General features: G+C 43.2%; 1 protein-coding gene across 1 annotated transcript in view; it reads left to right on the forward strand.

Annotated features, from left to right (window-relative positions):
- Positions 1–20,164, forward strand: part of RAB17 (RAB17, member RAS oncogene family) — a 28,861-nt gene extending 8,697 nt beyond the window's left edge. The window contains exons 4-6 of the mRNA XM_082262004.1: positions 3,231–3,356; positions 15,214–15,307; positions 19,686–20,164. Of these exons, the coding sequence (XP_082118130.1) occupies positions 3,231–3,356; positions 15,214–15,307; positions 19,686–19,807 (342 nt within the window). The 3' untranslated portion in view covers positions 19,808–20,164. The remainder of the gene's footprint in view (positions 1–3,230; positions 3,357–15,213; positions 15,308–19,685) is intronic.
- The last annotated feature ends 3,285 nt before the right edge of the window (positions 20,165–23,449 follow it).

Genomic DNA, 23,449 nt, shown 5'->3' on the forward strand with positions numbered 1-23,449 from the left:
CCTACCTTATTCCTACACTGACCTACCTGATTACTATACTGTCAATTACACAAAATGAAATGAATGGGCTGCCTACATGCAGAACACAGGTAGCAATGTTATAAAGCTAGCCTCATATCCTTCACATCACAATACTGTCATTACAATAGTGTTCTCAGACCCCCCTGCACATCAAAACCCCCCCCTTCACATTACTGTCCTCAGCCCACCTTCATATCCCTCCCCCCTCCCCTCACATCCTTGTCATCACCCCCCCCTTTACATTCCTATCCTTATGCCCCTTTATATCATGCCCCTCCTCCTTCACATTTCTGTCCTCAGCCCCCCTCTGCATTCCTGTACTTAGCCCCCTTTATATAACCTCCCTTCCACATTTACATTCCTGTCCTCACCCCCCCCACCCCTTTACATTCCTGTCCTCATCCCCAGTACCCCTTTACATTCCTGTCCTCACCCCCTACCCCTTTACATTCCTGTCCTCACCACCCCCCCCACCCCTTTACATTCCTGTCCTCACCCCAGTACCCTTTTACATTCCTGTCCTCACCCCCACTACCCCTTTACACTCCTGTCCTCATCCCCACTACCCCTTACATTCCTGTCCTCATCCCCACTACCCCCTTACATTCCTGTCCTCATCCCCACTACCCCTTTACATTCCTGTCCCCCACTACCCCTTTACATTCCTGTCCCCCACTACCCCTATACATTCCTGACCCCCACTACCCCTTTACATTCCTGACCCCCCACTACCCCTTTACATTTCTGTCCCCCACTACACCTTTACATTCCTGTACCCCACTACCCCTTTACATTCCTGACCCCCACTACCCCTTTACATTCCTGTCCCCCACTACCCCTTTACATTCCTGACCCCCACTACCCCTTTACATTCCTGCCCTCCACTACCCCCTTACATTCCTGTCCCCCACTACCCCTTTACATTCCTGACCCCCACTACCCCTTTACATTCCTGTCCCCCACTACCCCCTTACATTCCTGTCCCCCACTACCCCTTTACATTCCTGACCCCCACTACCCCTTTACATTCCTGACCCCCACTACCCCTTTACATTCCTGTGCTTACCCCCCCACCCCTTTACATTCCTGTCCTCACCCCCTACCCCTTTACATTCCTGTGCTCGCCACCCCCCCACCCCTTTACATTCCTGTCCTCACCCCCACTACCCCTTTACATTCCTGTCCTCACCCCCACTACCCCTTTACATTCCTGTCCCCCACTACCCCCTTACATTCCTGTCCCCCACTACCCCTTTACATTCCTGTCCCCCACTACCCCCTTACATTCCTGTCTCCCACTACCCATTTACATTCCTGACCCCCACTACCCCTTTACATTCCTGTCCCCCACTACCCCTTTACATTCCTGTCCCCCACTATCCCCTTACATTCCTGTCCCCCACTACCCCTTTACATTCCTGTCCCCCACTATCTCCTTACATTCCTTTCCCCCACTACCCCCTTACATTCCTTTCCCCCACTACCCCTTTAAATTCCTGTTCTCAGCTTTACCCCATCTTCAGATTCCTGTCCTCAGCCCCCCCCCATCCCCCATCTTCAGATTCCTGTCCTCAGCCCCCCCCCACATCCCCCATCTTCAGATTCCTGTCCTCAGCCCCCCCCCCATCCCCCATTTTAAGATTCCTGTCCTCAGCCCTCCCCCACATCCCCCATCTTCAGATTCCTGTCCTCAGCTCCCCCCCATCCTCAGCTCCCTGTCCTCAGCTCCACCTTCACAGCACCCTCAGCTTCCTCCACAATCCACATTACTCACAGAGGGGACAGCAGTGGAGTGGAGAGCACCGCATGGATGGCAGCAAGCATGAAGCTGACATCAGAAGCAGGACAGCTCTGGAAGGAGGGCGGGATCTGCACAACTTTTCCAGTTAATCAGCTTGTGATTGGTTACTAGCAACCAATCACCTGCGAGTTAACTTGAAGTCCCGCCCTCCATTCCGGAGCTGTACTGGCTTTAATATCAGCCTCCGAGTCCCGCCGTCCATGCAGGGGCTTGTTCAGGATGGCTGAGCAGGCTCCTAAATGGCAGCATGACACTGCTCCCCCCCAGATTTTGCGCCCGGTGCGGCTCGCCCCCCCCCCCCAGCACCCCCCACGCTACGCTACTGCTGTGACCCGACAGGTAGGTTTATTTTATTGCAGAAGAGACATTACATGCCTCTATTGCAATAAAAAGCCTGCATGCTCGCAGTTTTTTAATTTTAGACTTTAGTTCCACTTTAAATGCAAAATGCCTAAATAAACACCTTTAAAAAAAATTAAAAACATCATTAGATTTTCTATTAGTAGTTCCACTTTAAATGCAAAATGCCTAAATAAACACCTTAAAAAAAAAAAAATGAATAAATAAATATATATATATATATATATATATATATATATATATATATATATATATATATATATAGATAAAATTAGTTACAAAGAACTTGTAATAGTAGCAATGCATCAGTCTGCCATATTTGTTTCATCAATAGAAGGAGCAGGCAATGCAGAACTTCCCAAATATGTATTTAGTGAATCCTGCACCTCTGCAAGTTCAGTTGCACTAATTTTCCCCAGAGCTTAGTGAATGTGCTAAAACTGCTGATTTCCATCATCCAATCATGTGCAAGCAAAAATGTTGTTCTTTTTTTTATCTTTCTTGCATGTGATTGGGTATTCCTTACAAAGTGAAGCTTCGCTACATTCACTAAGCTCTGGCTTACACAACTTGCAAAGTGAACAGTCAATTTGAATTTAGTAAATCCACCCCAATGACTACGAATATAGCTGGCAGATCTGTCATTACAACTGCTACATGTGAATCTAGAAGCTTGTAAATATTTGCATTCAAGTAAAAAGCTGAAGTAACACACAGAAAGGGAGTCTCAAATACTCCATTCTGAAGTTATTTTGATTTGTACTTACAGCTTATATATTTACAGTAAAAGCTGCCAATTTAGAAGACAGGTTCGGTGTTGCAGTTTATACATTTAGCAGTTCAGCAAATCATTATGTTATACAAAATGTCCTTTTGATGTTTAAATATTGACTCATCCAACTTAATGTGTAATAGGTATATTTCAGAAAAAAAAGTTCTCAGTGAAGCAGATGTCATTACAATGCAGGGTCTTTAGGTATCCTATTTTATATCCTGTTTTATATTTGTAACAAATTATTTATCATCCCTTTGCTCCTATCTCTCCCAGGAGACATTTGTGAGGGCTCAGCTATGGCTTCGGGAGCTACGGAATGTTGTCGTCAGTGAGGAAATGGTCATTGCACTTATTGGAAATAAGACTGATCTACATTCAAAAAGGAAAGTCTCACATGAGGTATGGTGTTTCTGCAGAAGAACTGTACAAGCTGGTGTGTCGGTATATGGCAGCTGGTTGTGTGACTCATGGGACTCTTGTTCTATGATCCACATACCCTTGCCAACATAGCATAATGAAGGACTGTAATGGAATTATTCCAAAAAATGAAAACACGACTTTAAAGGCAACCTTCCTACCAGCACCTTGTGTTTTTCATCTGCATAAGATGTGTGTTGATTCTATAGTTTCATGGTGTCATTTGTTGCCCTGTACACACAGCCTATAGTAGAGTAAGACTGGCCATACACATTTCAAATCTTTCCTGCTGAACCTGCCGAGATTCAAACCGTTAATGGGCAGGCTGAATGAACCAAGTTTGAATATTATTGTGACACTCAGGGCTATCATCCATAATGTATAGATCAGTGTTTCTCAACCTTTCAGCAGTCAAGGCACCCTTTAAAAACTGTGAACCGTTTCGAGGCACTGTTAAAAATTATGGACAGTCTCAAGGCACCCTTTAAAAATTATGGACGGTCTCGTGGCACCCCATTCTAAAATGCAAAAGCTATTCTAATAGTTTTACATAATGCAGCAACATTCATAAGTCCAAGTAGGACACCCAACATTAGAGGTGATTTTTTTCTTCAAAAGCAAATATACTTTTCTCTTATGTCCTCTGACAGATGCAGCTCTGGAAGTTTCTTCACTAATGGGTTATGTTCACCCTCTTCAGGAGTAGCTAGGCAGTGAAAGCTTTCACTAGGCACGCCTTTAGGGGCTGTCCTATCCACATGACCCCAGACACACCTGCTCATAGAATCAGTTTCTTGCTGCCTAGCTTAGGAGTCCCCTGCTGGGACTCCGGTCTCAGTTTTTCTTTTAAGACATGTTTATGTTTATATTTCTTTATTCACTATCGCTAGCTAGCGTCAGGGGGATCCTCCTGGTGAACTACAAGCAACAGCCGGGCTGAGGTTTTGCACTGGATAATCTAGATCCTTATGGTCTCCCAGCCTGGTCAACGAGCGTGAGCAGGTTGTGGTCCGCCAAGGCCTCGCCATTACAGAGCCCCGACAGATGGGGACGAGCCTGCGAACAGATGCTTTCGCCGGGATGCCTCAACCTGGAATGCCCTGAGTTGCAGCGTACCCCTCTTGGCTGGCAGCACCCCCACTGAGGGTGGGAGGCGAGCTGTATCGGAGTAGAGCCCCATGGTCCATGGTATGGTGAGTGATAAAAGCCCCCCGTGTCCCTGGGACAGATGCCTGTGGGGGAGCTGTGGTCCCACTCCTGGGGATAAAAGGGCTGTGTTTTCTAAAATATCCCCCTGGCCTGTCAGGACAGGTCCTACCCTCCCTGCTCCCGCTGGGGGCACTATAGCGGCGACTAACGCCTGGGGGAAGGGGTGTGGCAATGTTGCCTTGTCCTGGGGGATTCCCTGTATTGGGTCCCCGTGAAGGCCTCATTCCCTGGGCTCCTGGCCACTGGCGCCATTTTCGGCCAAAATTTTAAATGTGGGGATCAACCTACATCTATGTAAGGGCAGCAGCCATTTTCTTGGTTTCCCTGAGTGTTTAACGCCGTTTTCGGCGCCATCTTAAGTGTGGGCAACCGCGCGGTTTGGGCAGCAGCCATTTTCCCTGTGTTTCCTATTCTTTTGTATTGGAGTTTTACTTGCTGCTGACAGACTGACAGAGCGGTTTACTTATCCAGGTTGGCTAGTAGTAAGGGTTTTTTTAGTCCTTTTAACATTCCTCTGACTCACTTAGCTCCTTTCAGGATACCTGCTAGCCTTAAAGAGGGACTCTGGCTATAGCGCGGTATAGCTGTGCAGACCGCGAGCGCAACGTTTAAAGGGCCAGTGTACTCAAATTTGGCATTGCTTAAAATGGAGTCCCAAAGTGGAAATTTCCCCTCTTACCTTTTTTGTGCAGCCGGCCCATCCAGTTCACCTTCTCTGGGGTCTCTGTCTGCAGCCATAGAAACTCTGGCATCCAAAGTGGACCTTGTAATGAAACAAGTTGCTACTGAAAAAAGGCCAATGCCCTCTCAGTCCTTTGATTCAGAGCCTGATATGGTGGCCACAGACAACGCTCCCCCTGAGGGATCCCTGTCCTCACAGTCAGATAATGAGGAGGATGAGTCATTAGCTGCAGAGTGGGAACGCGCTCTGGTGGAAGCACTGATTAGTTCACTGAGGGAAACATTACAACTGGATGATGAGCTCACACAGTCAGGAAAGCGGGTTGTCTTCGGCTCCCGCAAAGCCCAGAAGTCGGGTCAGGTTTTTCCTTGTCCCGAGGACTTTCACAAAATCGTGAATGAGCAATGGCGGTGCATTAAGCACATGCTGGTGGTGCCCAAGCGCTTTGTGCACCGTTATCTTTCTGCGGACTCGGTTTCCACTCGCTGGACAGTGTCACCTGAGGTGGATCACACTATTTCCCGGTTGAATAAATCAACTGTGTTACCCGTGGAAGATTCCCCGGTGTTTAAAGACCTGGTGGACAGGCGTACGGAGGCACTTTCCCGCCACTTACTCTTGGTGTCAGCTTGGTGTTCGCTGCTCAAACCCGTGTTCACCTCCGTCTTAGTTTCTCAGACGGTTACGGAATGGATCAAGGTGCTTAAGAGAAACCTGCAGGCTGAGTTGGTTCCTCCGACTCTAATTGAACTCACGGATCAGATGGCCCAGGCCATGGTGTACCTGTGTGATGCGGCCCTGGATGAGGCCCCTCTGGTTGACAGTGTGTCTGCGGTGAGAGTCATATTACACCGCATGGTGTGGCTGAAGAGCTGGTCGGCGGTCCAGGCTTCGAAGAAGGCCGTGGCTGACCTTCCCTTTTTGGGTGAACACCTCTTTTGCGACTCCCTGGATGAGTTAATCAAGGGCCTAACAGGAGGCAAAAGACTCTTTTCCCCAATCCATAGGTAAGGCGCCTCGCAGTAAGCGGGTGCCTTCCTTCAAAGCTCTCCAGGGGCTTTTTCGTGCCTCGGGGGTGCAGGAAATAGGCAAACTGTTCAGAGCCTCTGGAGGAAACAAAAAGTCTTGGTCGGGTAAGCCCAAGGCCGGTCAGTCCGGTTCGACGGACAAGTCCTTCTCTGCATGAAGGGACGCCCTCACCCGGTTCAGAGGTGGGGGGACGTCTGCGCCATTTTTTGGGAACCCTGGATGTCTCTGATTCCAGACAAATGGGTTAACAAATTGATTTGTACAGGGTACAAGATCGAATTCCGGTCTCGCCCAGCAGACAGGTTCTTCCCATCAAATCTCCGTCTGTCTCTGGATCGTTTGGCCGATCTCAGGGAGGCAGTGCAGGATCTCCTTATACAGGGGGTTATTGTTCCGATTCCTCAGCCGGACAGGTTTCGGGTTTTTACTCGAACCTGTTCACGGTGCCCAGGAAGGAGGGCAAGGTGCATCCAATTCTGGACCTCAAATCGCTAACCCACTTTGTGCGGGTACAGAAGTTTCGGATGGAGTCTATTGGGTCGGTGGTTGCTTCTTTGCAACAAGGAGATTTTCTGACCTCCATCGATTTAAAAGATGCATATCTGCACATCCCTATTTACAAGGGCCACCAACGGTATCTCCGTTTCGCAGTGGCGGAGGAGCACTATCAATTTGTGGCATTACCCTTTGGTCTAGCCTCTGCTCCCAGAGTCTTCACAAAGGTTTTGGCCCCGGTGTTGGCTTTGCTCCGCAAGAAGAGGATTGCGGTCCTCGGTTATATGGACGATCTCCTGTTAAGGGCTAGCTCTTGTGTCACCCTGTCGGGCGACCTGGCATTCACAGTTCAGACGCTTCAGGAGTTCGTGTGGACCATCAACTTCTTGAAGTCTGCGCTGACTCCGTCAGTACGACTGAGTTATTTGGACATGATCTTGGACTCCGCTCAAGCGAGGGTCTTTCTCCCGGAGGAAAAACTCCGGACCTTCCCGGCGAGATCAGGATCCTGAAGGACAATGATGTCTCCTCTCTGCAGACCTGTATGAGGGCTCTGGGGCTAATGGTGTCGGCCTTCGAAGCGGTCCCGTTTTCCCAATTTCATACGAGATCTCTGCAATCAGAGATTCTTGCCAAGTGGAACAAGGATCCGTAGTCCTTGGACAGGATTATTTGTCTAAGCCATCAGGGCAGGTCCTTTCTGCCGATGTTGTGGACGGTGATTGCGGTGATTGTGTCGGGCCAGGTCGCCCGACAGGGTGACACAAGAGCTAGCCCTTAACAAGAGATCGTCCAGATAACTGAGGACCGCAATCCCCTTCTTGCGGAGCCTGACGGGCTGGGGTGGAGTACTGGACACTCTTTGCATCCAAGGAACGTGTTTGATGGTGGAGTCGTCTCTACCGATCAATGTCCCGGAGCTCACGGCGATCAAGCTCTGCCTGCTCCATTGGGCTCCTCAGTTACAGGGTCTCCTGGTTCGAGTTCAAACGGACAATGCCATGGCTGTGGCGCACATCAATCACCAAGAGTGCTCGGGCGGCCAAGGAAGTGGCCGAGATTCTGACCTGGGCCAAGGCGCACGTTCTGGCTCTTTCCGCAGATCACATCCCAGGGGTGGAGAACTGGCAGGTGGATTAACTGAGTCGTCAGACTCTGGATCAGGGGGAATGGTCCCTGCATCCGGAGGTATTTCGCCTCCTGTGTGCCCGATAGGGAACTCCGGAGGTGGATCTGTTTGCCTCTTGTCTAAACAGAAAAGTAAAGTGGTTTGTGGCCAAGGTTCGAGATCCTCTGGCCGACGCCGCGGACGCACTGGTGGTGCCTTGGAGCTGTTATCGGCTGATCTATGCCTTTCCTCCGCGACAAATTTTGTCTCAGTTCCTCCGCAGGTTGGAGGTGGAGACGGTGCAGGTGATCCTAGTAGCGCCAGACTGGCCTCGCCGGTCTTGGTACGCAGACGTAGTGAGGATAGCCGTCGAGCCTCCATGATGGCTGCCTCTGAGAGAAGATCTGCTGTCTCAAGGACTGATCTTCCATCCTGCTTTACAGTCGCTGGCTTTAACGGCTTGGTGGTTGAAGGCCAGTTATTGAGAGACAGAGGTCTCTCTGAGGCTTGTTGAGAGCTAGGAAGGCTACTTCCTGGAAAATGTATCATCGTACTTGGAAGATGTATATTGCCTGGTGTGAGTCGCAAGAGTTGCATCCTCGTTCCTTTTCAGTGGCGAGGGTCTTGGCTTTCTTGCAGAAATGAGTGGAGCAACGTTTGGCTCTAGGCATGATTAAAGGTCAGGTGTCGGCCTTAGCCATTTATTTCCAATGTCCCTTGGCGACTAACTCCTTGATTCACACCTTTATTCAGGGGGTGCGTCATCTAGCTCTGCTGAGGAGATCCCCTTTACCTTTGTGGGATCTGAATTTGGTTTTGGTCCGTTCTACAACGACCTGCCTTTGAAAATATTCGAGAAATTTCTCTGCCTTTGTTGTCTCAGAAAGTTGCCTTTCTGGTAGCTGTCACCTCTGCTCGCAGGGTGTCTGAATTGGTGGCTCTGTCCTGCCGTTAGCCTTATCTGGTCATTCATAGGGATAAGGTTGTTCTGAGACCTAACCAATCTTTTCTCCCCAAGGTGGTGTCGGCTTTTCACCTCAATGAGGATATTGTGTTGTCTTCGCTCTATGCGAAGCATAGCATCCTAAGGAATTTGCCCTGCATTCGCTGGATGTGGTTCAAGCGAACAGGGTTTACCTGTCAGCCACGGATCCCTTTCGGACATCTGATTCCCTGTTTGTCCTTCCTGAGGGATCTTGTAAAGGTTTGGCTGCGTCTGCTGCAACCATATCAAAATGGATCAGACAGACTATTGTTCAGGCCTATTCATTGAAGGGTCAGGATCCTCCTTTCCCTGTAAGGGTGCATTCTACTAGAGCGCTGAGTGCCTCTTGGGCTTTTCACCATCAGGCTTCTGTGGCTCAGGTGTGTAAAGCGGCGACCTGGTCGTCTGTACACACTTTTACACAATTCTACAAGATTGATGTGATGGCATCCTTCGGATGCTTCCTTTGGCCGCAGAGTTTTGCAGGCCGCTGTTTGTTGAAGAGACTGAGTGTTCTCTTTCAGGGGTGAATATTTTGTTTTGGGGTAAGCTCCCCTTGATATTGATTGAGCTTCTGTTGCCCTGTTGGCTACATTTTTTAACCTTGTTAAAACATTACAGTTGTGGGTTGCATTCTTCCCACCCCTCATGCCTACACTGCTATGGGACGTCCCATTAGTGAAGAAACTTCTTCCAGAGCTGCGTCTGTCAGAAGACGTAAGAGAAAATGTAATTTTTGTAAGAACTTTCTATGAGTCCTCTGTCAGACGCAGCTCCCGCCCCTCTATGGTTGGTTGTGTTCTCCTTCACTGCTTTGTTACAAAACTGATTCTATGAGCAGGTGTGTCTGGGGTCATGTGGATAAGACAGCCCCTAAAGGCATGCCTAGTGAAAGCTTTCACTGCCTAGCTACTCCCGAAGAGGGTGCGCATAACCCATTAATGAAGAAACTACCAGAGCTGCATCTGTCAGAGTTCTTACAAAAATTCAATTTTTTTGAACCTAGTACTGACTAGTATTCCAGTGTTTCTCTTCTCCCCAGTTTTTCTCCATCACTCAACTAATGTGACCCCAATGCTGGTGGAGAGGGAGGGTCAAACAAGGATGCTTTGCAGGTGACTGATTTCCTCCTTATCAACTGATGATGCCATTGATCATTAGGACGCCAGCAGCTAGAAAGTTGTAATGGTGCACAATGAAAACTTGTGACTTAGTGTAACTAAAAAAGCAGCCTTCATCCACATGGCGGTTTGTATTCAAGTTTTGGGCAATTTTTAGACATTTTGCCAAGGCACCCCTGAAGACCCCTCGAGGCACCCCAGGGTGCCTGGGCACCCTGGTTGAAAAAGGCTGGAATAGATATAAAAAATAGGCAAAGAGATTTGTCACTGTACAAGAAATGGAGCAAAAATTAAAAAAAAACATACAATTTGTTAGTAGCAAAAATAAAATGAGTTTATACATGTATGTCGCAATACATTAAAACAATAATGCTGCTAATAAAATTCCCTGTGTGTTAGTATGCATTGGGGGGTGAATGCTGATGTAAAAGGGGTCTTCATGCACATGAAGCTTCCTGTGGTACATGAAGACCCCTTTTTGCATCAGCACTCACTCCCGATACATATCTAATACACAGGGAATTTTATTAGCACCATTATCATTTTAAAGTGATTGGAAAGTCCTTTTTTTTTTTAAATAACAACCATGTTATACTTGCCTCCTCTGTGCGGTTGGTTTTGCACAAAGCAGTCCAGATCCTACTCTTCTCGGGGTCCTCTTCGCTGCTCCTGGCCCCTCCCTCCTGTTGAGTGCCCCCACAGCAAGCAGCTTGCTATGGGGGCACCCGAGCCAAGTTGCAGTGTCATTCAGACATGGAGCTGCCGTCCTGTCCCCTCTCCTGATTGGCTAACTGACATTGATTGACAGCAGCGGGAGTCAATGGCTTCACTACTGTGTCTCAGCCAATCAAGAGGGAGAGTCCTGGACGGCCAAGGGACTCATGAACATCACTGGATAGAGAGGGGGCTCAGATAAGTATTAGGGAGTGCTGGGGCAGTTGCTACATACAGAAGGCTTTTTATCTTAATGCATAGAATGCATTAGGATAAAAAACCTTCTGCCTTTACAACTCCTTTAATGTACTTAGACATACATATTTGTATGAACTCTTTTTATATTTGCTACTTATAACATTTTTTGCTCTTTGTTTTGGCCTGTACAGTCTGATATTTCTTTGCCTATTTTTTAATGTACCAAGTTAATTGGAAGAATGGGAGGCCTCTGCGCTATCTGAGACGACAATATAAACCTGGTGATAGCTGCAGCTATCTAATCAGCCTTACAATCAGCCTTACCAAAGCTGAGTACAATGAAACTATAAATATGGATGTGAAGCTGCGCTAATCAGAGACAGTATTATGAATCATCGAAAATACCCAAAAATTCAAAGTGTAGGTTAATAAGACTGCATAAATAGACTGTAAATATTCAAAAGCAGTGCGTAACTCCAAAAACGTAGTAGTTCAAAAAATAAGTTTGAGTGTGCACTGAAAATGTAATGAGAAATAGACAGATTAATTATATAGATACATCAATAAATTAATCCAATAAATAAATAAATTCCTTTCAGTAATAAATAAATGAATGTGTACTAAAAATATGTGATAAAAAGCAACGATGAACAATATATGTAAGCAGAATGTGCAAACATAACATTGTAAAATAAACAGGTAACAGGATGGTAGACACTTTGATTTGTAGTTTCCATTGAAAGATTTTAGCATATATTGGAAGCATCATTTCATTAAGGCAGTGCCGGGACAGGGTCATCCAGCGCCCAGGGCAAAGATGCCAAACTGCCCCAACCCCATTATGTGTGCATGGGGGATTTTACCCCCAGTGGCCATTTACTCATCAAAATCGCAGCTCCAGATTTGTCAGTCAGGTTTGCATGGACCTGGAAGTGTGCAGTAATGTTGTGGGACCTTCCGGCTGTGTGTTCTCTGCCTCTGCTGGACTCCATGTACTAATTATGAAATGCACTGAAACTGCCAGAGCCAAAAACAAAAGACAGAGCACATATGCCAGTCAGAGTGGAGCATGTAGTTGCATAGGTTAGGGAGAAGCGACAGGTTGTTTTTGGCCAGATCACCTAGCTATGAATTAAGTATTTTTATCTAATATGTTAGGAAAAGAAAGGGGTGTAAAATAGCAACTTTTGCATTTTGAACACAGAGCACATGCTTGTGTTGATGTCTATTTCCATTTTAAAGTTGCTATTTGGACTTTGTTTTGCTTTTTGTTTGATAGCTTAACCACTTGTCGAACGGGCCATAGCCGAATGATGACAAAATAGGTATAACCCCCTAGAGGTGGGACTTTTTAGGGCATATATTGAAAAAATATGTGTATAAGACATTTTGAAAAATATTAATTGGATGAATATATAACAAATACAATTAATAAAAATATCATGCAGAATTACAAAAGGATAATACAGTTGGTACATTAGTAACCCAGGATCTGTAGAATGACAGACAAGGTGCACCCCATAGCCGAATAATGGCTATAGCACGGTTGACTATTTCTGGGAGGGCGTACAATGACGCCCTCCCAGAATCGTGCTTCCTGCGCGCCGAGTCTTTTCTTTGTGGAATTGGGTGTGAACAGCACTCTTGATTTCATTCATTGATTGGATATGGTGATTCTCCCCAGTCCATAAAGATAGACTCACAACGAACTACAATCAGCAATGATTAAGCGCATGGTGTGAAACGCGTCTGCTGATCCAGTCTGTCCTGTCTGTTCCAGTGTTTTGATGTTGGACCTTTGACTCTGCAATAAATCGTGTTTATACTACTGGAGGTGCCGCTTTCTTTCTCTTTATACATGGACTTTCTAAGGCTGCGGACCTTTGGCGAGCACACAGTCGTTTAAGATACAATTTATATATAAAAATATTATTCTCCCTGGATCCTTTGTTCAGCTGACAGCCTTGAGCGGTGATTTGTTTTTCTTCCCTGCCTTCTAACTTCAGATAGCCACAACCTCTGAGCATTATCCTCCTGCAAGGTGCTTTGAGTTGGTAAAGGTCATATGTATTTTCACTGCCCAATAGAAATCACAGGTGGTAATCCAGTACTTGTATTTTGCTGAGGATCATGTGATTTGCAAACTAGAACACTCAAGGTTTAGGACCCCCATAGTCATTTAGGGGTATGTGGAGGCACCTGAGGATGCCTACTTTTGATATCTGAGGATAGTTCACACTTAGTTCTACCAACAGTAGGATTAAGGAGACAAATTCCAGTTTTGCTCCAAATTTGTGTTTCATTCCATTGTAAGTCATAAGATACCAATCACCAAAATAATATCTGCGCTAAGTCAATTCGTGTAAACAAGCAGCCACTTAAAACCATGATACCAGTTGAACAAGTAATGCGCAAAGAAAGCAGTACAAATAATAATGTTGTCAAGAATAAGAATTAAAATAAATGTGAGAAATATAATTAAAAGAAAGCGTGCAGTAAGAAAGTCTTTACTCATAAGCGATCCACCCTCTGATTAGTGCACAAATTCCTTCCGATCCTTTGGGCAAGGAAACTCCACCACCATGTGAAACTAATCAAATGCGCCTCTTACCAGATTGGTTGGAGTCGGACCATTCGATTATAAATGGTCATAAAAGACTCAACATAACAAGGTCAGACACAATTCCTCAAACCTATGTCAGTGACTTCCAGCATCGAGGTTAATGACATACTAGCTCCCATGGTGAAGTATGTAATAAACGTAATCCGTTTATTGAATTGCAGCTCCAACATGACAGTAAAAATGAATAGTTCGATGGTGAGGCCTGGCCTCAACCTGGGGCACAATAAGTTATCTTGACTGCATCTGCTAATGGGTTCATGGGACAAACACACAAATAACAGCAGTCTTCTTTTGTTGTGCAGGTTTTTTTAATGTTTTTTTGGTAACATGCTGTGTTTTGGCAGATGTTCTGCCAAGGTTAGCCCCTGCGTGGGTGTCAGTATTCTTGTAAACACTTTTGAAAATTAACAATAAAAAGATAAAAAAAAAAAATCATTTAGGGATTTCAGCCTGTCCCCTGAAGATGTCATTGTGATGAAACATGATGGGCGTGGTCTGTCTGTGATGACATCACATGGTGGCGTGGGTCTGTGCTGCTGTCGCCCCGACTCGGCGTCTCTCTATTGAGCCATTAGCCTACCACAGGATTTTTTATGCATGGATGGAACGATCCATTTTTACTGTCATGTTGGAGCTGCAATTCAATAAATAGATTAGTTTTATCACATACTTCACCATGGAAGCTCGTATGTCATTTTTTTTACTGGTAACCTTGATGCTGGAAGCCACTGACATAGGTTGGAGGAATCATGTCTGACCCTGATATGTTGAGCGTTTATGACGATTTTTGGTCCAACTAATCTGGTAAGAGGCGCATATAATTAGTTTCACACTGTGGTGGAGGTTCCGTGCACAACGGATCAGATGGAATTTGTGCACAAATCAGAGGGTGGATCACTTATGAGTGAACACTCTCTGACTATTAGGGAAACAATATTTGCAGTGCTAATCCAACACGTACAATGAATGTATAAAAGATATAAAGTCCAAAAATAATAAATTTGATCATAAGAATATCGAAATGTCCAAGTCTTGACATTCAGAAACCACATGTGTGAAAAAACATATGTATATCAAGAATCCGGATACACCATAAAAATAGGATGGACTCTTACCAAAACATAGGGACTCTATTATGGAGTCACATGCGCCTGAATTAACCACCAGGTCCAGCTGGATCAAACCTCGGAGGCTCACAAGTGTTCCAGATACATCTCAGACAGGTGTGATGGAACAAAGTGTTACTGTATAAACAAAGAAGGAGTAAATCCACATAGTGTAAAACTGTAAAAGGATATTTATTGATGTAGTAAAGTTCAGGGTACTCACATGTAGTATGATAAAACAGCGCTGTGTACAAATTCAAAATCGATATATAATAGGATCTAAATAACTTACAAGAAAAGCAGACAAGCGTGGCAACGTCATGTACATTTTCTCTGCCCTACGTGTTTCATCATAACTGACGTAATCGGGGGCATTCGTACATCATGATTCGCCACTCCATATATTTATATAAAACAAGACTCTCTGACTAATCTCTGACTATTAAGACTTTCTTTCTGGACACTTTCTTTTAATATATTTCTCACATTTAGATTCTTAAGCATTAGGATACATTTCTCTGTATACATTTATCAACACATAAACTCTTGGTGTATTGTAATACTTTCAGGATGCTCAGGCTTTCGCTGAACAGGAAAAACTGCTGTACATAGAAACATCAGCAAAGACAGGAGAAGACGTGAGCCAAGCATTTGAAGCTGTGGGTGAGTATATGCTTGATAATACCACGGGTCTGTAGTTGACTATAGATAAGATTCAGATGAGCAAGTACAATCCAATCATTAAACAGTCTTTTTGGAACAGCTATAAAGACTAATAATTTTGTAGCTGGCCAAAAATAACAGTCAGATGAGCAATGTTCAACTTCATAATTGAAAAGTCGTTTTGGAACACATGTATATACAGTATATCCTGGCTATGGTACTTGTATCACCCAAGCATGCATTTCTCTGCCCCTGGAGACAACCCCACCTAAAGGCTGCCCCATCTTTATCTTAGGGTAACAAAATTAATTGGCCAGGAAAATACAACAAATACTTTTTTATTGGGTGATATGTAATGATCATTGCACAAGCTAGCTCAAACTGATGTCAGTCATTTAATGTATTTAGGCACCTTCAGATTAAATTGACATTAGTCCACTGGATTAAACCTAGAAATCCAGAGAAGTACATAAAACATAATATGGTTTGTAAAATTATTTTTCTGTGCATTAAACAGTAGGCAGACCATGTTAGTCATGTCTTGCCCTTGCAATACATTATAAGCTCCAACAGGGATTCAGTGGACGATGGCTGCAAAAACTCTATAAATATAGGGATAGCAGAGCTTGTAACTGTGCACTGCTCACTGCAGTGGCATCAGGAGGGGGGGGGGCTGACCGGGGCCATAGCCCCGAGTGGGCCCCCAAAATGCCCCGGGTCTCGTGTTAAGTGTACATTATTATTAGCCCAGAGTCCAATATGAGCTGTCATTGGGCAGATGTTGGCATCAAGTTGTAGAGTCCTGTCCCGCTTCTTCTATGAAAGAGCACCTACTATCCTGCTTTTGTAGACACCATATTGGGCACACAACTCCTAGCCATAGGCCCTGCTCTTGACATCCCTGGCTGGAGGTCTTGATATTCAGAATAAATGAATGTCCACACCAAATGCATTTCAGCACTTTACTGCAACTTCACATCTTCACAAAACTTTTAGTGACATATCACATTTGACATGCTATCAGAATCTTTGGCATGAAACGCTATGTGCAAGGTTAGACATTCTGTAGCAGTCCTTACAGTGCAGAGCAAAGTACACATCTTTAGGTTAAGCCATCTTCCCTTTCATCCTTGAGAGCACCATAGTATTGAGACCAACTCCTTACGCATACCAAGTCCACAGCATTAAGCTTCAATCACCGTGTCACAGGACCTATTGCTGAGAGTCAAGGGAAACAGAATGCCTTCATAAGTATATCCATCTTTTCTAGTGTCCCTTCTACACTCTTGCCCGGCCCTGCATGCTTCCAGATGACAGACTCATTCCCAGGCTTCACCACCATTACTCACATATAAGGGCTCTGTTCAGGGCCCCACTACAGGACCTGCATAAAAAGTTAGGGGAAACAGAGCGACAACAGCTCTTTCTCACATGATCTGTAACAATTGCTCCTGTAAATTCAGCCCTGCACAGGGTTCTTTAGAACAGCTCAGTACAGGATTACATCTTTGCAGCTCTGGGGTATTCTGTTCCCATACCCCAACTGCCCCACAGCTAAAAACTATATAAGCACTTACTCCACCTATTACTTTACAAGACTACGGGGTGTCTCTAAAAGGGGAGCAGAAACCTGCTTACAACTTTGCCCTTACTATGTCATACTGGTAACAGAGCCATCTAGTGGTATGCAAGCCAACTGCATCCTCTTCAATGCTCATGCTCCTTTAAGATAATTGGATCAGTGGAAATCATACTGTATCCTCATCAATCCCCACTATTGTATGATCATAACTAAAACAGAGGAAGGAGAGCTCCTATTGGTTCATTGGGTTGTAGCTTTCACAAGGAATACCTATTATTTCAGAATTACATTACATTACAGTTATGTTATTTGATCTGTAAAGATGCAAATAGTGCTTAGCGGAGTTATTCTTGATAATTAGAATACATTGATACATTTTGATTTATGCATATTTTGCACATTTTGCTGATAATATATAAAATGCATCAACCTTAGCTAAAATTTGAGGAATATTACATTGTCTTCTGTTTCCTACTAGTCAAAATTACTGAACCAAAGATCTATCATTATGCAAATCATCATGAAATGATTTTTACACTGGATTTTTCATATATGACACATCAGATACATAGTTAAAATTATCCATTTTTTGGCATTAGACAATCACACAGTTGTGCTTGTTTGGGTTTTGATAAAACACATATAGGCAATTTAGATCTTTGGTTCTGCCCAGATTAAAATTCAGTAGTGATACCCAGTTTTCTTTTTTTTTAGTTTTGTATAGAATGTGGAAGAAATAGAACTCCTGTCAGGTTTTGCTGCAATCAGATGTTCTGTTGGAGAGATTCCCTCTTTTTCTTTTTGGTAAGAAGCTTGTCCCTAGGAAAGGAAGTGAGGGGAAATCTCCAGACAGAAGTAAAAATATTTTTTAAAGATACAGTATGTAGAGGGAGGCTGGAACCTCTGTCCGCATTTATTGTTGTCTGTTCCTTTGTTGCAGATTTTTCCCCAATGCAGAATTGACAGTTGAAAATTCATCGGTACCTACAGTATATATTTTATAGCATCTTATTTTTATACATCAGCCCTCTAGGGAGAATTAGTGTTGGAGAAACAATAGAATAGACCACTATGAGGCCAAGTTTAGACTGGCGTCTAAACTGTCCCCCTCTGAAAAGCAGTCCACACTTTTCAGAGGCATTTGACAGGCAATAAGAGGGCCATCTGATGCCTCCATCCCACAACTGTATTAACCCCGTAATTGCTGCACCAACGTTATTTAACTGCATGCAGTTGGGGGGCATTTGGGGCACTTCTCCATTCACATGAATGGGTCACATTCGGCTGGCTTACTGCCCGCAAAGGTAACAGGAGCGATGTTTTTGCTACAGGCGCCAAGGAAAGCTCCCCAACTGAAAGTCTAAATGAGCCCTAAAAGTGCAAAGTGCAGCACTGGTATTTGAATTTAAAAAATTGAATAGGAAAACAAGGAAGGTTTGATTTAAAGTAGATGTGAACCCTACATAATGGGATACTGTATACGTTTCTATTGCACTAGCTATCATAAACAATCTCTATTATTTTTTTAGATGTGCTGTTTTTACCTTATTTTTTTGTCATTGTGATATCTCAGTGCTGTGGATATTCTGCAGTCCCTTTGCATCCACTTCCTATGTAAATGTATGCACTTCAGTTATGACTGCATGACATTTCTCAGAACAGATTTCCTTATGGTGCCAAAGTGAACGCTGCCATGTGTGTTGAAACAACCACTTGTAGCATGTATTTGAAGTTTGTATGTCTGTTCGATTGACAATGCCGAAGCACAATTAGGAGAAGGGACAGGGTGTTGTCACCCTATAACAGGAGGTTCCTGAGCAAAAACCTTTGTGAAAGGATCATTAGGCATTATTTAAGGAAAGCTGCAGATTTCAAAATATAGAAAATTACTTTTGAAAGTACAATAAAGTGATTGTAAATGATCACCTTGTAAAACAACTCATTCAGTTTAAAATAAAAATGAAAGGAAAAACATTTGTGTATAGATATAAAAAAAAAAATACTACAAATACCTTTTTTCACTGTTTTATACGTGATCACATTCCCTCTGTTCTCAGCTGCATAAGAGATGGGGGAGGAGAAGTAGCAGTACACTGAGCTGCATAAGAGCTGGGGGTGTGTCAGGACAAGTCTGATCATTAGAGGAGAGTACACTGAGTTCCAAGCCTAGCTAGAGAACTGACCACGCTGTGCTCTCCTGCTTAGTGTGGTCAGTTTTTATTAGGAAAGCAGAGGGGCTGGCATACAAAGAGAACAGAAGACTTCTTTATACAAGTACATGGTATAGCAGCCACATATCAGGTTTATGACAAACTCTTTAACATATTAGAGTTTATATGAAGTTTTGTTGCTTGGTTTCACATATTTGTTTACTTTTTTTAGATGGTAAAACAAGTTATCACTGTATGTGTTAAGTCAGGGTTTCTCAACCAGGGTTCCTCCTGGGGCTGCTAGGGGTTCCTTGGGCAATGGGCAATTTCTGCCTCTCAGATAAGTTTCCAATGACACCATTGTTCCTTTTAGTTATCTGCAAGGGGCTAATTCCTCCCAATGATGACAAGAGTAAGGAGCATTCTTCCCACTGACTGTCACACTAATGTGTCATGAGTTTTAGATTTTTTTATTTTTAGCAGGGGTTCCCCGAGACCAGAAATTTATTTCAAGGGTTCCTCTGTGTTGAAAAGTTTGAGAAATGCTGTGTTAAGTTCATTAAAGAACACTGTTAAGCTAAGATCATTTACAATTTTCTTGTGCAGCCTGTAAATCCTAATAATGTTTTTACTGTTCTTTCGGCAGCCAGTCAACTTCTCATCATGGATCACCATAAACGGGACAAAGTACGCAGGAGGGATGCAGACATTATCATGCAAGGAGCACAGAAAACTGATGGAATACACAGATGCTGCAATTTTCAGTAGACCATTAGTCATAAAGGAGAATCGTTTGTTTTAACTTGCTAAAATCATCCTGTGTAGCTTGTTGTATTCAGATTTAATGACCCAATTAAGCCATTGGTGCCATGAAGGACACAGATATTAATCCCATTCCTTTTCCTACATCAGGCCTATTGTCCTGAGCTGAAAGATGAGTGAAGAATAGGAAGACAAATTGTATTTGGTATTCTTTACATTAAACTGGCAGCAGAAAGAAAGGCTATTAGAGAAAAACCTTGAAATAAGATAGGTGTCCTTAATTCTAAAAAAATGCTTAGTAAATACGTCTATGCAATTATAGATAACTATACACACACACACGCACAAAATACTAAAGTGATCAAAAACATAATCTTATTAAAATTTATTTTTCCTTTGGTTTCTTTTTATTTTGGTTGGTATAAAATATTCCATTTTGAAAGGAGATAAGACAGAGTTTTTGAATTACAAATGAAACAAATAAATGTAGCAAAGAATAATATAAAATGAAATCAACCACAAACAAGAGATTTATGTCACATATATATATATATATATATATATATATATATATATATATATATATATATATATATATATATTGTATATATATATATATATATATATATATATATATATATATATATATATATATATATTGTATATATATATACAGTGGGTACGGAAAGTATTCAGACCCCCTTAAATTTTTCACTCTTTGTTATATTGCAGCCATTTGCTAAAATCATTTAGGTTCATTCTTCTTCCTCATGAATGTACACATAGCACCCCATACTGACAGAAAAAACAGAATTGTTGACATTGTTGCAGTTTTATTAAAAAAGAAAAACTGAAATATCACATGGTCCTAAGTATTCAGACCCTTTGCTGTGACACTCATATATTTAACTCAGGTGCTTTCCATTTCTTCTGATCATCCTTGAGATGGTTCTACACCTTCATTTGAGTCCAGCTGTGTTTGATTATACTGATTGGACTTGATTAGGAAAGCCACACACCTGTCTATATAAGACCTTCCAGATCACAATGCATGTCAGAGCAAATGAGAATCATGAGGTCAAAGGAACTGCCTGAAGAGCTCAGAGACAGAATTGTGGCAAGGCACAGATCTGGCCAAGGTTACAAAAAGATTTCTGCTGCACTTAAGGTTCTTAAGAGCACAGTGGCCTCCATAATCCTCAAATGGAAGACGTTTGGGATGACCAGAACCCTTCCTAGAGCTGGCCGTCCGGCCAAACTGAGCTATCGGGGGAGAAGAGCCTTGGTGAGAGAGGTAAAGAAGAACCCAAAGATCACTGTGGCTGAGCTCCAGAGATGCAGTCAGGGGATGGGAGAAAGTTGTAGAAAGTCAACCATCACTGCAGCCCTCCACCAGTCGGGGCTTTACCACAGAGTGGCCCGACGGAAGCCTCTCCTCAGTGTAAGACACATGAAAGCCCGCATGGAGTTTGCTAAAAACACCTGAAGGACTCCAAGATGGTGAGAAATAAGATTCTCTGGTCTGATGAGACCAAGATAGAACTTTTTGGCCTTAATTCTAAGCGGTATGTGTGGAGAAAACCAGGCACTGCTCATCACCTGTCCAATCAACATCAACAATTCTGTGTTTTTCTGTCAGTATGGGGTGCTATGTGTACATTCATGAGGAAGAAGAATGAACTTAAATGATTTTAGCAAATGGCTGCAATATAACAAAGAGTGAAAAATTGAAGGGGGTCTGAATACTTTCCGTACCCACTGTATATATATATTGTATGTATATATATATATATATATATATATATATATATATATATATATATATATATATAGAGAGAGAGAGAGAGAGAGAGAGAGAGAGAGAGAGAGAAAACAGGAGGAAATTTGGTTTTAGTACACAGCTTTGTAAGTTATTCAATAGCTACCCAAAAAGAGTACTGAGAAAAACTGATTTTACCATAGTTGTATTGATGGCTGGTGGTGGACTGAAGTTTAGGTACAGACCTGATACAAACAATAATGAGCACCACGCAAGTGTTTATTTAATAATTTATCAAAGCTATGTAGAAGAGATTTTATTTATATACAGGGATATGTTCAATGTTGATTCCATAGGATGCAGTGGAATGTGCCATTTATTAAAAAGGCCTGATTGAAGATATTTGTTGCCCTAAGTGAACTATTGGATTCTTCTTCTCTAGCCTACATTAGAAGAAACGACTACTGAAGCTGGTGATTTACAGGCTGGTGGAACCTGCTCCTTACTGCTTGTGACTACGTTGCAGTGGCATAAACTGCAATCCTACCCAAAACAGTTTGGGGACATATGGGAGTGGAGTTTGTTCCTCCCTGTTTTTTTACTGGCATATGTCCAGAATGTCATAATGCTGACTCCTGAGCTGACAGCGAGAGAGGGAGAGAGAACTTTTTTTTATTATTTTTTTCCAGGTTTTTTAGAACATAAAGAGGGCTAAATGACACAACACAAGCACTGTGCTGTCTACCATGCTTTAAAGGATCAGGATATTTATTTATTTTAGGGTAACAATCCCTTTAAGATCATCTTTTTACATACCGTAAATAAATAAGACACCCCATGAAAATAAGCCCTAGTGTGTTTTTTGTAGCCAAAATTAATATAAGACCTGGTCTTATTTTCGGTGAAACACGGTAGCAGTCTTGTGACTTCTATCAGTGTCTGGCCGAGCACTGGTTAAAGCTTGAAGAAGGAGTTTTAATTCTCCTCTGACTGTCCTATAAGGCTGCATGACTCCTGACCGTCTGTCTGGACAGTGCTTATTGGCCCTGTGCTGATCACATGCACCCTCCCAAAAGAAAACTGCCCCCAAGCCTCTGTGCTATCAGCAGATGGATTGGGGACTGTGGAAGAAGGGGAGGATCAGCGAAGACAATATCAAACAGCCTTTTTTACACAATGCACATGATTAACCCCTTTGGTTCCACCGTGAGTATAGAAAGCATGCTTTACTGCATATACAGACTTATTTTACTGTTGTGGGTTTAGTGACACTTTAATGTGGTATTAAACCAAAAAACAAAAGTGTAATATATTTTAGCTAACTAATCCTTAAATGTTGAGGCTGCATTTGTTTTCTTTCTTTCTTTCTTTTTTTTTTTTTACTTTTTTTCCTTTAGTCTTACCTCTTGATCTGGACAGCAACACACTTCCTGTCTTAGGGTGTCTCAACTCCACTGAAGGAATATCAGAGACATTTTTGGATAGTAGCATTGTCAATCTGGGGAGAGAGTAATGTTAGATGCACTAGCAGTTTTAGATGGTCTTGACTAATAAATGAAAACCAACCTCTAGGCAACACTTTTAAGCAGTTATAGCAAGTTTTTTTTTCTTTTTGGATTGGGATTTTACATTAAGTAAAACTGACCATTGTAAGTACCCCTGTCAATGGTAAATGGTTTGTCTCAATCACCCAACTTCCATTTTTGCTGGAAAACATGGTTTGTGAAGAAAGTTGAAAAATAATAGATTTACTGGCTGGATCAATATGTAGGTAGGGTGCAGCGTGGGCGGCGGGAGTTACTCACACAGACATGTGCATTGTGCAATAGAAAACATATTAAGTAAAGTAACGACAGTTCACAACAACCTGGAGGGACGCCTGCCCAATT

The sequence above is a fragment of the Pelophylax lessonae genome (genome assembly GCF_965119305.1).
Source record: "Pelophylax lessonae genome assembly, chromosome: 6".
In the NCBI taxonomy this organism is placed as follows: Eukaryota; Metazoa; Chordata; class Amphibia; order Anura; family Ranidae; genus Pelophylax; species Pelophylax lessonae.